General features: G+C 50.6%; 1 protein-coding gene across 1 annotated transcript in view; it reads left to right on the top strand.

Moving 5' to 3' along the window:
• Window positions 1-16,896, top strand: part of FAM135B (family with sequence similarity 135 member B) — a 173,432-nt gene that overhangs the window by 127,627 nt on the left and 28,909 nt on the right. Inside the window, exons 7-8 of the mRNA XM_028105680.1 lie at window positions 5,327-5,480; window positions 7,656-7,705. Of these exons, the coding sequence (XP_027961481.1) occupies window positions 5,327-5,480; window positions 7,656-7,705 (204 nt within the window). The remainder of the gene's footprint in view (window positions 1-5,326; window positions 5,481-7,655; window positions 7,706-16,896) is intronic.

Here is a 16,896-nt window from a genome sequence, read left to right on the forward strand (position 1 = left end):
AGAGGAAGGATCCAGGGACCAAAACATAATGCCAGGTACACAGCAGGCATCTACTGAACAGTGGCTACTATTAATAGAATTCTAGATGGCGAGGTCTGATAGAACTCGCATTCCTATTTCAAATAAACATCCAGAATATTAAAACCCAATTCCATTTATGCGTTCTCCCACAATTGTAACACAGAAGATGTACTGATATTTCTATTCAAAAATGTGTCTTAACTTTCACTGGCGTGTTTGTATTAAATGAAAAGTTATCAATGCTTACCACAGAGCAGATAAATATCAGATTGTGTACGTATCTCATATAAAGCATAAATAAGTGTGTATATATAGGACATAAAGTTCAATAGCATGATTTTTGTGGCAGTGTAGCAAATCCCAATCCCAATCCCCAAATTGCGTGAAAACCCACGGTTCTAAGAAGGGGGAGGTGACGGTGATTTGGACCTTCCATCCAGGCCCGTGTTGTCCTGTGTTCTCGAGAATCCCCAGAGGATGCTACAGCTCATTCATTCATTTATTGTTTCCCTAATCATCAAATTTCTAGGTGCTCTTTCAGGTTCAAAGACAAAAGACAAACTGCTTTTACCCTCAGGGTGTTCAGGGAGGTTGGAGAGATCGTGGTGGTCTAAGGAGGTGTGTGAAGGATCTGGGAGGAGGGAGAGGATGGAGAAGCTTCACAGAGGAGAGGACGTTTGACCCGAGTCTCGGTGGCGAGTTACAGGCAGCCAGGGGACGGGCCCTTAAAAGGAGAAAGGCAACTGGAGATCTGTTGTGGCGCAAGAGGCAGCAGAGGACCTGGAACTGTGGTGCAGACTCGAGGCTTTGAATGCCATACTAAGGAACTTGAACTTTATCTTGTAAACAGTGGGTAACGCTATAAACTAACCTGCACACACTAGTGCTACAGGTGGAAGGTAAGACCAGCGTAGTAAGACCCTTTAGAAGGATGCTTTAACAATGAAAGTAAGCAATATAGACTCAAACTAGGGCAGAAGCAAGAGCATGGTAGAGGCAGAATCTTCAAGACTTTCTTAGAGATTCTGAGGTGAGAAAGAAATCTGGAGTCTTGGAGAACGTCACAGTTATTGTGGATGTGGGGCCAAATGGGTCCACTAAGGGCAACCTGAGGGAAAGAAGGATTGGGTCGGGGCGATAGCAATTAGGTCCTTTGAAGATGCTTCCTTGGCAACAGACAAGCTGCCCAACTAGCACTCTGGAATAGAGATCTAGAGCCCTGGGCAGGAATTAGATCTGGAGATGTAGATATGACCTGATGTGACCTTCATTTATAGGAAGGTCAAAGTTGATGGCAAGCTTGCTTTGTCTGTTAGATAATGGAAGAAGTAAAAAGCAAACCTTCCTAACACCTATTAAGTACTGAATGTAACCCCGGCACTCTCGTGAGCACTTTGGCTTTATTACTCTCCCCACTCCCCATTGGAAATGGACACTTCAGAGGATGGGGAGCTAGCCCAGTCACACTGTTAGTGAGTGGCTGATCCATGAGCAAGGTGCAGGCCTCCTGGCCTCCAGATTCTGTGTTCTAACCAAACCATGTCCCAGCAGAGCGCCCAAGGAGCTTCAGTTGAGTTAACATCCATTTTGTATAGGTTTCTAAGTGGATCGCTGTTGATGTTTGAGCCACATCATCTGCAGGCATGATCCTGGAGGCCATCGATGGGTGCATCTTGTCCTGCCCACTGACATTACCCTGGGACATCGCACAAGTCTGCATTCTACCGGAATAGTCTTGCTTGATCTTTAACAGCCACCCTAAGAAGCCATGTCATGACCATCCCCTCCTTATATCCCTTGTGTGCCTGTTGTGGGCTGGGCCCTGGCCTGGAGCCTCCCATCGTGAGTTCAAGTGCAGCCTACTGTTCTGCTGGCAATATGTGAGGCTTGTCAGTGAGGGTTTCCGTGCCAGACTGGGAGAAAGGGAGTGCTCGAGGCTCCTGTCTTTGTGTGGGGCGTTTGTGCCGTACGGCCCGTCCTTTGTGCAAGGTCCGTGGAGGTGCGTGGGCTCTCCCACGCTGGCTCTGCAGGCCCCTGGAGGGAGGGCGGGGGTGGCTAAGAGGATTCTGCAGCAGCTCGCTCACTTTCAGAAAGTTATGTTGTCAACTCTTTTATGGGGAACAAGATTTGTTGATAATAATCTCAAGCCATGCATTTTTTTTTTTCAGGATTTCTCTTTGCGTTACCATTTTGACTTCATGTTACCTCAATAATCATATTGAATCAGGGTTATGAAGATTCCCCAAAGATTATCTTATGTGTCTCTTGAGAAAAATCCATATGCTATTAGTATCTAGTTTTATTTTTTATTGTTTTATTTAAATTCAATTAGCCAACTTATAGTACATCGTTAGTTTCAGATGGAGCGTTTAGTAATTTATCATGTGTAACACCCACTGCTCATCATATCTGTTTTTTAAAAGATTTTATTTATTCATTTGAGCGAGAGAGACAGAGCATACAAGCAGGGGGAGAGGCAGAGGGAGAGGGAGAAGCAGACTTCCTGCTGAGCCAGCCAGGAACCTGACACGGGGCTCGATCCCAGGACCTGGAGATCATGACCCGAGCCGAAGGCAGATGCCTAACCATCTGGGCCACCCAGGTGCCCTGCTCATCACATCTAGTTTTAAAAGTCAAAGTTAATATCAGACTTCCAAGATCCCTTGCCTTCCATAGGTCCCGAAGCTTTTTCCATCAGAGGCATTGGTGACAAGAAAGTTCAGTTGCGAGCTGGTGGCAGGGCCAGGAAACGGGATGCTCAGGGCTGCTTGAAGCAATCAGACTGGGGACTCCTAGCTCCTGGATCTGATGCCTTTGTTAAACCCCCGTCTGCTTTCATTTCTGCTTAGTCACAGCTACTGGAGGCGCTGCAGGACTTAAATTAATGCCTCCGTCAAAGCAGGCAGGCCTGGTGGAACATCTGTCCTCCTCCAGGCATGGTCTCCAGGGCGCCTGTGCACACTGGGAAGGTACTGCCCCCCTTTAGCACCTGAACTGGAGAATCACTTCTTCTGCGGGCAAAGCAGGGTGAAATGGTACAAGTCATTTGATTCTCTGACCCACAGTCTTTTGATGTATGAAATAGAAATTGGAGTTCCTACCACTTATTATTTGATCTAATTAGAAAGAATTTTGGGGGCATGGTAAGTGATAAAAGCAAGGAACAAAGAACTGTCCAGGGCATTTTTCAACTTGCGAGTGTGTGTGTGTTTCCAGGACACCCATTCATATATTAAATGCACATAAAACATCTATGCACATACACATATGGACATATTCTCGAAGGATCCACAAGAAATTACTGGACTCTGGGGAATGAGGCACTTTGTGTTGTGTTTCCTTTGGTAATATTGAGATTTTTACCATATGCCTATTCTCATTTTGAAAGTCAAAATGAGAGCATCTGTTCTGTATGCTGTTTGTTGAACAGCAAATGAGATCAAGGTAATGGGCGTATGTAGATGCTTCTTGAACAGTGGATTCCTTCTTGCTCCATAGGTCTGGGGGGTCCGACACACACACCCTGCTATGCACAAGCTCCACTTGTCTTTCTACAACTGTACTAACTTCTGTTCCTAACATACTAGGAAGGATGACAAATGAGAGTATATGGATTACCTCGAGTGCCTAACTGACTGAATTTTCTGCTTATGAAATGGAAAAGTCTTTTGATTCCAGACCTCATTGAATGTCTCTCATAAACCTGAATCAAAAGGGAGCTGGTGGCCTCGGAATGCAGGTTTCAGTGGAGCCCCCGGGGAGCCGAGGGTCCACTGAGGGCCTCTCCAGTGGATGCGGTGGTGCACTGCCCAGATCCCCTTCTCAGGCCTGAGTCATTCATTCCCTCACACTGCCGAGGATGTCGGTAGCCAACAGCAATCGGCCAAGCCTCTTTCTGGAGATTGCTGCTGACCAAGAGCACACCTGTTCCCGAGGTAACCCATACTCAGTAATGGTCAATGCATGGGTGCAGAGACCTGGCCCCTCCTCCAAGGCCACCGGGCCCTGTAGCTCCAGAGCTCCCCGTGGGAGGGACCGAGGTCTCTGCTGGGCTGCATGACAGTGTGGTGTAGCTCTTCCCTCTGCCCCATCCTACTCTCCCACAGAGTTGCTCCCAACCCCATACCCAGGATCTCCTGCAGGCACAGCTCTGTCTAAGAGTCTTCTTCCTAGGGACCTGACTTATGATCATCTCAGAGCTAGGTGACACCTGCATCCCGCTTTCCCGATGTGTAGCACCTTGTGTGACCCACTCGTCATGACGCCGTGATTAGCACGAGTACAACACACCCATGGTCATCCCTCGTGGCACCATTGGGACTGCAGATGACATGCGGATGGCCATTGACCCCTATCAGACCTGTCCTGCCCCCGTGGACCAACTCAGTTCTCATTGATGGCAGCAGGGAAGGAGACCAAATGAGGCAGGAGGCTGCCACATCACCAGCTCATGAGAACCCAGAGGGGGCATTCCTACCAGCTCCCCATGTGGAGTTGCCTGCGGCAGGACAGGGAGAGCAGTGCAGGGTCATGAAGAGCCATTGGCTTCCTCCCTTCACAGCTGCGTGAGCAGTAGATGGACAGGCAGGTCCCACATCCATGGAATTCTCCAGCCCAGTACCAGCACCCCCCTCCTCTGCTGCCCTCCCTGGGGGCTTCTTTTCTCTGCCCCCAAAACCAATCCCTCCAGAAATTTACCCCAAGACATTGTATCTTCTCTTCCACTGTGTCTGGGTCTCCGGGTACACGGTGGACTTGGCCACCTTTTCCTCATCGCACAAACCCCATTTGGGCCCGACATCTGCAAGCAAATGACAATGTGCAGAGCACCCGAAGGCACTGCCGGCACTGAGTATCTAACCTCACATCTTAGCAGCAGTGTGTCTTCCTTCCTCTCGGCATTATGTACCGCTCACCCAACTCCCACGAGGATCTGTACAAATTCCTCCTCTCCCCACGAAAGGAGACCTTCCTGCCCATCCCCCATCTCCTGTGATGCGCCGTGCAGGGCCAGGGAGCGAGGGCTTGGGAGTGGGTCCCCTGAGGTCTCAGACCTTCCAGGTCGGTGCCATCCTGCTCCTCCTTATTGTTATTACTACTCTTACTATTGCTTTTTTAATTATTATTATTATTTTAACATGAACACGTGAGACAGAGCCTCGACTGGTTGCAGTGTTTTTCCCAGACGAAGAGGTGGGGGAGGGACTCAAACTCTCTCTTCTCCGGGATTGCGAAGCCCTGCACAGCTATTCTCCGAGATGCCCCGTGGGGTGGCCCTCAGCATCTGTGTCTGTCCCGCCCGCAGGGGAGCTTCTACGTGCCGTCCGAGAACTGCATGCTGCGCGCACACCGGTGGCACCGGGAGCTGTGCTTCCTGCTCCTACACGCCTACCGGGGGCTCCGCGCCTACTTCCTGGTCATCATGAGGGACATCCCGGAGCTGCCGCACATGGAGCTGGGTAAGGGGTTGGGCCCAGGGGACTCCTCAAGCCGGCGGCCCACCTGCCCCGTGTGGGGCCAGACTTGAGAAAGCTTGCGGTTTTGTCAGTGTCCCAGTGACAGGTGCCATTCCAGGTCCGTTTTCTCCGCGTTACCTCGTTCTAGCAGGAGGGAGTTTCGGGCGTGCATATGCAGGAAGAAAAGGCAGGCCCCGAGGCCCGTGCACTCAGGCATTCATTCACCCAGCAGGCATTTACTGAACACCTGCCACACGTCTGTCACTATTACACACAATGTCAAGTTGCTTGCGAAGGGAAAGTAGTTACAGGATTGCAACTGACAAGAGTGGAAAACAACCCCCAAAAGAACATATGTATATTCTGTATATACTATACATATATACACAAATATATACTTGTATATATCTTTCATATATATTATGTATTTGTGTGTATATATATATATATAAATCTGCATGATTATAGAAACCTCTCAGCAGCCATCATCTTTGGTTTTCTGGGGATAAATAGCTTCATGCACTTCATCAGACATCATGGAGATCATTGGGCCTGAATTCCTCTTCGCTGACAGGTGTCAGAACCGAAGCTCAGAGAGGGGCAAGTGACCGCTCAGGGTCACACAGCAATACAGGGCAGAATCAAAGCAAGAGCACAGAGCTCCTACACAGAGCTCCTTGGGGCAGCATCCCTTAATCATCCCACTCATTTACAGCAGGTGACACAGTGTGATTCTGCTAACAGTCCTCTACTGGGGCCCCTTTGCTTCCAGAACTGAAGCCAGGTCCTTAGCCTGGTTCAAGGTTAAGCACAATCCTGCCAGCGTGCCTCAGCTTCCCCACCCACACCCCCAGACCTCACCTACTGAGACAGTCATGGCTTTGGCAGGATTTAGGGCTTTGTACAGTGTCCATTCCTGCAATGAAAACACCACACGACAATGACTTATTTGCATGTTTCTCTTCCCCACTAGATGCAGGGTCTTTGAGAGCAGAGGCCCCCGTCAGATCCCTTGTGCACAGTGCCTGGCAGGTAGGGTGAAGGAGTAGATGCATTGCTGCTGATGAATTGTCCTGCCATCTTCCCTTCTGGCCTTATTAGCTCTAACACCCTGGACAAGTCAGGCACTACTCTTTGAATCATGCAGTCGTGAAGCTGCAGGTTTTTTTTTTTTTTTCAGGTTCAAATGTTATACACACAAAAAGACGCACACAGAATCAGAGCCCATTTACATTGCTCACAGGGAAAATGGAGATTGTGCAGTGTTCGTTGGCTTCTGGCTTTAACTTCTTTTTACCCAAAGGCACTGAATGTGTTTGCTCATTCATTTATGACCATACTTTTATTGAGCATCTATTATGTGCCAGACGCCAGGGACAGAGCCATGACAAAAGTCCACTGTGCCTGGTGGGACTCAGCTGACGAAAGTGCTGGGGGGGACAGGCATGTGTCGTCAGGCCGTCAGTGAGGATCCGGAGGCACTGAGGGACTGCCCCCACTCACCTGGGCAGCAACATTTTAAGTAGAACTCATGCCAAAGCCAAGTGCAAATCACTGACCGCAGCATCATAGGACTGCGTGAGAGAGTTCAAAGACAGGCAGAGCTGCGAACATGGAATCCCAAATGGCCAGAGGCCAGAGGTTCCTGCTGATAAGAGCTGAGATCACAGGCTCCTCCATGGGTTGTGATGATCGTGGGTTTCAGAGTCGGTGGAGCTGGGCTCAGCTCTTTCACTTCACTTCTCTGTGCTTCCCCACATTCACCTGTATGATGGAGATCCGAATCCATGCCCCACACGTGTCACACACACGGGTGTATGTGCAGGTGTGTGCACACCTGCGTGCACATACCTGCAAAATCCCAAAAGAATGTGGGACCCCTTTGAATCACACAAAGTGCTGTGTGAACGTGGAGGCCTTCTGTTCCTCAGAGAAGCATCCAGGAGATGATGTTGACCTTCATCTAGTGTGCAGTCATGTGGCTCCAGATCAGTCTTACCGTTTTTTTTAAATATGACCCCTTTAGGAAGTTGGAATAGAAAGGAGGAGAGTCCTTGGGAGTTGTGTTTCTTTCTGTGACTTTAATGCCAACTTGAACGTATGCTTCTTTATTATACTTAGCAACCACCGGATTTCAGTGGGTGTCCATTTTATTGTGCATCTTTTGTTTCTTCCTAGAGCCCCTTGCTGTTGAGGAAACACTCTCTCAGCTGTGCTCAGAGCTACAGGTAATTAAAAAACCAGCCCTGTGGGATGAAAGGGCAGTTGTGATACAGGACCAACATAGGTCCCCGCTCGATGTAGAAATCAGAGATGAGAGCACAGGGCTTATAAACGCAGTTAGACCTGAAACTGAAGAGATACTCTGCCATTCTTTGTTACTAAGTGTCCACTAGACCTCTCTTGTATGTCTAGCTCTCTGCTAGATGTTTTGGAAAAAATAAACAGGTTCACAGGTCTCTGTCCCTGGAGCTGAGGTTACATTTGTCTATTACTCATCCATTTAACAAAATGTATTGACTACCAACCATGTGCTTCTCCTGGAGGGCAATGCCTGTGGCCAGACAGCCTCAGCCATGGCAGGAGGCTAACAGCAGGATGATGCTGATGAAGGAAACAGTAGTGTGCATCTGCCCCAAACTCACCGAGCATCTACTAAGAATACATCCTTAAATAGGCACTTGGCAAATGCATACTGCTGTTAATTGCAGTCTCTGGAACACTTTTCCATCCCATTGCTGGATGGTCTCGGTGGGTACTGCATGTCATCCTTACATATCAAGAGGCAAATGAAGATGGAAACCAGTGTGGCAGTTAGGCTTGGTGACGGTGCTCATCACGGCTGGCAGCTGGACTCAGAAGACTGTCTCATCGTCGTCTCTCACACCAGTGTTTTCAACCCCTGCTGCACAGTGGAAACACATTTGGGACTTCTGAGATGTACCTTTGCCCAGGTCCCATCTAAACCGGGTGAGACGGAATATGGGGGAGCAGAGCTCGGGCATTTGTATTCAGTAAAATCTCCCCAGCTCGATCGGAACCACTGTGAGATACCAGCTCACACCTATGACAGTGTGAGAAGACCAGAGATGTCACGTGCTGGAGAGGATGTGGGGGAAAGGGAGTTCTCCAGCACCGTGGTGGGAATGGGAACTGGAGCAGCCACCCTGGAAAACAGTATGGAGGCTCTTCAGACACTTAGAAATGCAACCACCTGATGATCCAGCAATTTCACTGCTGAGTATAGATCTAAGGAAATGAGATCACTGTCTTGCAGAGACGTCTGCATCCCCGTGTTCACTGCGGTGTTATTCACAATAGTCAAGGCATGGAAACAACCTGGGTGTCCACCTACAGGTGAATGGATAAAGAAAATGTGGTCTATCTGTATGGTGGAATACTACTCAGCCATAAGAAGAAGGAAATCCTGCCATTTGCAACAATGTGAATGAATCTTGAAGGCATCCTGCTACGTTTAATAGAGTCAGACAAAGACAAGTAACATATGATCTCACTTACATGTGAAACCTAAAACAAACAAACAAAAACCTAACTCACAGGAACAGAGGATGGGGAAATGGGTGGAGGTGGTCAGAAGGTACGAACTTCCAGTTATAAGATGAACAAATTCTGGGAATAGAACACGCAGTGTGGGGACTAAAGTTAACAGTACTGTGCTGTGTAATTAAAAGTGATTAAGTGTATAGATCTTAAAAGTGCTCATCGCAAGGAAAACATTTTAAGTATGGGACGTGATGGGTATGTTAATGAACCTTATTGTGGTGATCATTTCACAATAGATGCATTTATCAGATCATTATGTTGAGCCCCTTCAATGTACATAATGTTATATGTCAATAATGTTATATCTCAGTAAAACTGGAAGAAAAATTGTAGAAAGAAGAAACTCCCCAGATGAGTATACTGTGCAGCCAGGGTCGAGAACCCCTGCTTTAGAGCACGTTATAAAGTCAGTGAAGCTCAGTGTTACTGTGGAGAGACGGCAGTCCGGTAGGAAGGCAAAGCACAGAGCAGGTGCCTGTCGCTGGGGTGGGGGAGGGTCTAGGACAGAGAAGCCCTTTGAAGTGAGCCCTGAAGAAAGGGTGGGATCATCAAGGAGTCACATCACAGGCACTGCTCCTGATAAAGTTGGGGACACGTGAGGGACACAAGAAGTCCATTTAGAGAGTGTGGAAGGCAAACCTAAGGCTGGCCGAGGACTTGGATGCCAGTGTGTGGAGCATCCACTCCCTAAACCCGGAGGCGGAGGCGGAGGATGCAGTGCACCAGGGGGCTGGCTAAGCTGACCACAGGGCCGAAGACTCGGGGGGCCGCAGCTCCCCCGTCTGCCCCGGAGGGCACCCAGGGCAGCATTGCCTTGGAAAAGCCCATAGGCTTTGCAGGTTCAAGTCCAGGCTCCAGCCCTTCTGCACATCAGCTGTGTGATCCCGGACGTGCGATATAGGATCTTAATGGGCCTCAGATTTCTCATCTGTGTGTCGTGGTTATTGTGGGGAGACAGGAGAGAGCTCACGAGAGGGCCCTGTGAATGCCCGGCTCACGGGTCTGCGGTGCAGAGCTGTCCTTGCCCTCCAGGGCTGGCCCTCCTCAGGCCCCATCCCTCCCAGCCTGGATACTCCTCAGTGTCCCCAGGAGACACTTGCAATCTGTAAGTCATCGAAAGTTGAGTTTTAGCAGTTTAAAAAAACGCCAACTCTTAATAGCTGTTATATACCACACCCACCATCTTCCCTGTCGCTACCAACATGATGAGCAGAAAGAGATGGGGTGCCCTATGGGTTCTCTGCTGGTTGCAGTGCCTCTTTCACTCAGGTTCCAGAAACTTCTCTCCTGAAGCTAGCCCGCGGTGCTTTCACCGGAGCATCCACACCTCCACGAGCAAGGACTGCCAGCATTGACGTGGCACGCTCTGGGGCCAGGAGCAGGTTAAATGCTTGTCCTGAAGACTCTCCTCTGGCCTCCCAGTAACCACTGAGACTTTGCCTTTCTGGAAGTGCTTGGCCGGGGCACCCAGTGAGTGGTGCAGGGAGCCGGGGCTCACACTTCCAGACTGCACAGCGCCCTGCCCACTGCCTCAGTTTCCTGCTGTGCTCGCTCCTCTGGACAGGCCAGGGGCTGCTCCCTGTTTCTTCTTAGACCTCACTGGGTGATGAGTGGGTTGGGGGACTGTGATGAGGTGTCATGACATGTTGCAAAAGCTTTGAATTCCTTACCTACTTACCGTGCGACTTTAGAAAAGTTGCTTAGACTTTATGGACCTTGATGTTCATATCTGTAAAATGGAGATAAAATGGCTCAGTTTTTTTAACCTCTTTTTCTCTGAGTCAGTAAGCTCGTACCCTGACTGGCTGCTGATTGCTGTTTTTATGTGCGTGGTGTGCATTCCTCATGTAATGTGTACAGCTGTTCTATGGAGGGAGGGATCCCGTTGTTCTCACGGGATGGAGAATCAGGACTCAGCTCATAGAGGGTGGGTTGTTTGCCCAGAGTCACAGCACTGGCCGAACAGGGTCATTGCTGGTCACCACGACGCCGGAGCCCGCCCTCCCCACCAGGATTCCATCCGGGGAAGCAGAATCATCCTTTGCAGAGAACACTGGTAGAGTCTGTGAAGTCTTTGCATACGGCCCGGCAGGGCAGTGAATGGAGAAAATGCTAACTGTCTTGCTTGGTACAATTATCACTGCCCTCTGGCTTGTCACTTCCCTGGCCATAAAGAGTTTCTGGTGCCACACATGCCCCTCGGGGAATAAGGTTAAAAGGCCCCCATGTTGCTCTTGTCTTCATGACCACAAAGGGTCAGTGTTTCCGTGGGAACTACTCTAGAGAGTTGATTCATTGCAGCAAACGCTTTGTGAGTCCCCATACTTCGCCAGGCCCTGTGTTAGGTCCCGTGCGACTCAGCAGAGACCCCCTTCCCTTGGGGGCACACAGCCGAGAGGGGTGACTCGTTCACTCTCGAAGCTCCAGTGCCTAGAAGGGTTCATTGCTGGAATGAATGAATGCACTAATGCATCACAAGAATGCTACATGCTACCAAAGGTGAGGAAGCCAGTGACCCCGGAGCAGCTGCCCTCACCCCAAGGCCGTTGGCTCATCTGCAGAAGGAGGCAGGGGTCGACGTGCTCACTCACTGATCCGACCAAGCCCTGGGCGTTGCTGTGCTGTCGCGCGCCACGGAAGGACAGTGGCCAGAGTCCACTGCTGTGTGAGCTGCGCAGCGCTGGCCTGAGGGTGCGGGCTGGCTGTCCACTTTGGACAGGCCATGTCCCCTCTGGGTGGCTGGTTTCCCACGTGTGGTGGGCCGCTCTGAGGGTGAAATGAGCTCACACGTGCACACGGTACCTCTATCCCTTGTTGGCCCTGTCCCGGTGCGCCTCGCAGGCTGCAGGTGTGGACACAGACATGCGTGTGGCTGTGGGGCCCCGGGGAGGATGTGTCACTAACTCTCTATGGGCAGGCAGGTGCTAGTGGGCCCCAGAGGGGAGGCTGTGTGGGAGAAAGCCTCATGGCCTCCGATAAGAGGACAGGGCAGGCAATGAAGGCAAGGCTGGGGGAGCACCTGGGGTCAGGCAGTGAGTGTGCATCCGTGAGCGGGGCTCTCAGAAGGGGAGGCGGGGGTCACTGAGGCTCTGACGGGGAGCCTGAATGCCCTGCACAGTGTACAGAGCTTGGGCTAACCCCCAGGTGACAGGGAGCCAGGCAGGAGAGTGAGGAGCTTGCTGGGGGCTGTGTGGAGGAGGAGGGTGTGTCTTGAGGCAGAAAAGAAAGGTGGCTAATGGCGTTTACAGCTGAAGCAATGACAACGTCCGCTTCCACCTGCTGGCTTCTGGCTCCCACCTTCAGGCACCGGGCACTGCCTCCCGGCAGCCCTGAGAATACAGGGGGACACACAGATGTGTCCCCAGTCATTTTGCCACAGAGGACTCTGAAGGGTAGCTTCCTCTGAACCACTAAGGGGTGGGCTTGGGGGCCACTGCTGTTTTGACGATCTGGTCCCTGCAGTGGTTCAGGTGAGAACTCGGGGTGCCAAAGAGTCTATCCGATACGTCTCATGAAAAGCCAACGAATGGGTTATCTTCCTTCTCTGGCGCCGGGCCCCCAAGCTGCAGGGATGCTGCCCCTGGTTTTGAGTGATTGTATTGCTGCAGGCTTAATTTTGTACAGAGCAATCAAATTAGCCTACTGATGCAGGGATACCAGTGGGTGATGGGGAGGGAACCAGGGAGTGGGGGTGGGCTTCAGCCCATTCTGTTGTTTGCTAGAGAGCTGCCCTAATGCTCACAGTGACAGAAACAGAGCCCCCTCCCCAACATCCCCCCAACGGGCACTCAAAGCCCACCAAACATTTAGAGGCAGGACATCGCCACCCAGTGGCCAGCCACACCAGGTGGGGAACCGTCCATCAAAGGGGATGGGTGGGGAGTAGGCATGGAAAGGTTTCTCTGATTTAAAAGAACTTGAAAACATAGAGTTCTGTAGTCATGGAGCAATTTGCATGTATCTTTATTCCAACTGAATCCTATAAACACTTACTCAGCACCTACTGTATGCTGGCCACTTTGCTCTCTGTTGGGAATACAATGGAGACACGTTCCCAGGACTAGCAGCCTCAGGAGGAAGAGGCTTGTTCAGAAGCTGCCAGTACGGTCAGGGGCTCGACCAGCGGGTGTAAGACGACAGGCACCCGGCTCTCCGGGAGGCTAGCTGTGAAGGGGTCTGAGTGTGCCAGATGACAGGGAAGGAACAGCCACACGGTTCCAGAGCACGGATCCACTGAGCTGAGCGGATGGGCCAAGTGCATGGAGGGCGAAGTGCATGGAGCACAGGAAGCCTGTGGTGGGGGCTGGGCTGGAAATGTGAGTCGGGGCACAGGATAAGGTCCCTGCTGTGCAGTCTGATGGCGGTGTGCTCTCTACCCAAATGGGAAGGTGTTCCAGTGGAACTCAGCCTCATGCTTTGGTACAAGAGACAGGCTCAACACATGCTGATTGTCTACCTGAAAGCCATTGCCAATTTTCTTTAAAGAATTCAGCAAGACTGGACTTGTTGTCATAGAAAAGATTCTGTCTGGGTTGCCCTCATACACTTTTAGGAGATCCTAAATTGCTGAATGGTCTTTCCTCGAGCTGTACCCTCCTAGCAGGAAATACTAAAAATTAGTTATTGGGCATAAATGAACAGCTACCAGTTGGGGTGGCTGGGGTTTTGCTTGTTTTGTCTACTTAATTGTGTAGATTTTTTTTTTTTTTTTTTTTTGCTAATTGCCTTGTCTGAGGGTTTTTAAAATTATTTTGCCTAAGACTGAAAACATCTCTGTGATGTGGTTCAGAACAATGATCCCACTGACAAGGATGTTACATGACTTCTTATTGAATCCTTGCTGTGGTGTGTATGTTTGGGCATGTAGGTCTTTTTAGCCGAGCTCCCTAGCAGAGGAAAGTAAAAGTGTAGTGAGTGTTTGTCCCCTGTGATTACAGTGACTTCTTCCCTGGCCAGCCACAGTCCCCTGTGGACAGAACTCTGGAGGGACCTCCCAGCTCTGGTCATTTAGAGTAGCCAGGGAGTGCCAGAGCTCGGCTAAAGGCAATGCGTTTGGGTAACATCCATATCTCTGTCCAATTTTAGAATCTCTCAGACTTGAATATGCATACGAAATACCTGGAAAACTTGTTAAAATACAGATTCCAATTTGATCTGGGCTAGGGCGGGAGATTCTGCGTTTCAAACACTTCCCCGGGAGATGTCCATGTAGCTGGGACGCCCCGATCTGCCATGCCATGAGGCTGAGCACAGAGTCTGACTCTCCTCAGCCTGGTTTCCCTTCCCCAGGGTGCCCCCCCCAAACTGCAGGGCCCCCCAAGCATCCCCACTGAGGAATCAGGCTTTGGCTTGGCCTTCTCCCCTCGAATGTGGAGGTCCACGGACCCAGAGGTACCTGGCTCGTTACAGAGGGTTATCTGCTGTGACTGCAAGGCTCTGGATATTAGGGAACATGGTTAGTTCAGGGAATGTATAGAGGCTTTTATTTATCTTGAGATCATAGCACAGGTATCACCGCCTCCAGGAAGCCTCCGTGATCTTTTGACAGCACTCAGTATGTATCTCTTTCATAGCACATTGTAGGTGTATTATAAGTCTCTAAATAAATGGCGGTCACTGAGCCATCTGCCTCTTCCAGGACTGGCTGTATTTATCTGTGGCTCCCCAGAGCCCAGCATACCCCTTCGCATATAACAGTCGCTGGATAAACAGAGTGGGTGGGGGACAGGAGTGAACAAAGGAGCATGGTTAGAGTGCGGATGAGAAGTGTGGCAGGGGTGGCCAAGGTGAGTGGCTGGCACGGATGAGAAGTGTGGCAGGGGTGGCCAAGGTGAGCGGCTGGCGCGGATGAGAAGTGTGGCAGGGGTGGCCAAGGTGAGTGGCTGGCGCGGATGAGAAGTGTGGCAGGGGTGGCCAAGGTGAGTGGCTGGCGCGGATGAGAAGTGTGGCAGGGGTGGCCAAGGTGAGTGGCTGGCGCGGATGAGAAGTGTGGCAGAGGTGGCCAAGGTGAGTGGCTGGCGCGGATGAGAAGTGTGGCAGGGGTGGCCAAGGTGAGTGGCTGGCGTGGATGAGAAGTGTGGCAGGGGTGGCCAAGGTGAGTGGCTGAGCATTCTTCAGGCAGCTTCACTTGAAAGAGCGTCGGGCCAATTGTGTCCTCGCTCACATGAAGGGCCTCTTCTTGGTCCTGCGTGAGAAGCCCCTCCATGTCCATCATCTGTAATTACACAGGCCCAGGCGAAGAGTCCTCTTGTGGCCTAATTAGAAGCTTCCCTGACCTTATCTGAAGCCATTTCTGTAATCAACGAGGGGAAAAAAATCGTTCTCCCAAAGACACATTCAATGAGTGGCTTTGCTTTCTCTCCTTTTCACTTCAGCGGCTGAGCTCAGAATTCAAGCTGTGTTTGCTGGCTCCACTGCGGTGGTGGTGGGAGAGCTGTGGGGGCTGGAGTAAGCAGCCCAGTAAGGGAAGTCCAATTATTGAGGCCCGGGGCGCCTCTCATTGATGCAGTCACCAGATTTTTCAATAAAGAGTTACCAAATCCCCACGACTCGTCCACCACCGCGTGGTTACTAGGAATATGGAGAAGCCTAACACTCAGAATGTAGGCAGAGGAGGGTTGTAGGAACAGTGTCTGGCCAGTGGTGCATTGAGAGTGGTGTGTGCAAGGTCAAGTCGACTTCAAGGACAGGAAGATAGACTTACCCTTGAAGCAGAGTAGACATTTCTAAAGAATCATCAGAAACAAAGGGGACTATGTTGGCTCCTTAAACTGTCCCCCAGTGGAGAGCAGACATGCCCAAAGTGGTGACGAGAGGGAGAAGAGAAGCTGGAAGATGGAAGGAGAAGGCCTTCCAAGGAGGATGTACGGTCTGGTCACAGCCTGGTATGTGGAAGGAGTGGGGTGCGTTCAGGCCACGGTGAGCAGGCAGTGTGGTTGGAGCAGGGTGTGCCCTGGGCCAGAAGGGAAGGTAGCCAGAGATAAGGCAGGCCATGGCATCGGGGGTAAAATGGTGCCAAGCGCTGATGCAGGTGTTTGGTGCTCATTAGCGAGGGTAACTGGTAAAGAGGAGCCACTTCTGGCCCACCCAAAACCTCACGTGCTAGCCTGGAGGTTTTCCAGGGTCTGACCACGTCTCCCACTCTCCCCAACGCATTGCTCAGTTTTCTGCCTCTGAACACCTCTGGCCACAGATTGTAGGGCTGAACCAAGAGTGGACAGTCCCAGTTTGACCCTTGCCCTCCAACAGGGCCGGTGCAGGAAGTAAGCCTTCCAACAGAAGAAAGTAGGGCCGTTCTCCCACTTTGGAGCTTTGGAGCTGGCAAAATTATGTTGCCTAAGACTGAACTTTGATTATTCATCAAAGACTGACCTTTCCTCTCGGAAGAAGCAGCTTGGAAATGCCCCACTTGGTTGATGCCCTATATCTGGCAGCCAGTCCTTCGTTATAAAATGCCAATACCCAAGAACTGAAGAACCTTACTGGCTCCCACGTTCGTCCTTCCCTCTTTTTCTTCCTCTTAGATTGATGCCCTTGCTCCAGCCCACCTGCCTTCCTCTAACATCAGCCTTTAGTCCAAGAATAGCAAAAGGAACTTCTACTGTTGTAAACAAGGCTTTCAACTTACTTTTCCTGTTGTTATTACATCCAATAAGTCTCCATTTGCTTTGCATACCCATTTTACGGTTGAAGAAACTGAGGCATGGAGCAGAGAAGGAGAGCAGAGATAGGCTTGAAACGGCTATGGTTGTCTGTCCCTGATGTGTCTTCCATGACAGAGCGATCCCCATTACTCCCAATTGTTAACTCACTTTCCTATCGCCTCTGCCCAGTGAGGCTCCCTTCCAGCAGAGAC

Source organism: Eumetopias jubatus, unplaced genomic scaffold (genome assembly GCF_037043125.1).
Source record: "Eumetopias jubatus isolate StellerSeaLion01/CBP00866 unplaced genomic scaffold, mEumJub1_p1.0 scaffold_4, whole genome shotgun sequence".
NCBI classification, from domain to species: Eukaryota; Metazoa; Chordata; class Mammalia; order Carnivora; family Otariidae; genus Eumetopias; species Eumetopias jubatus.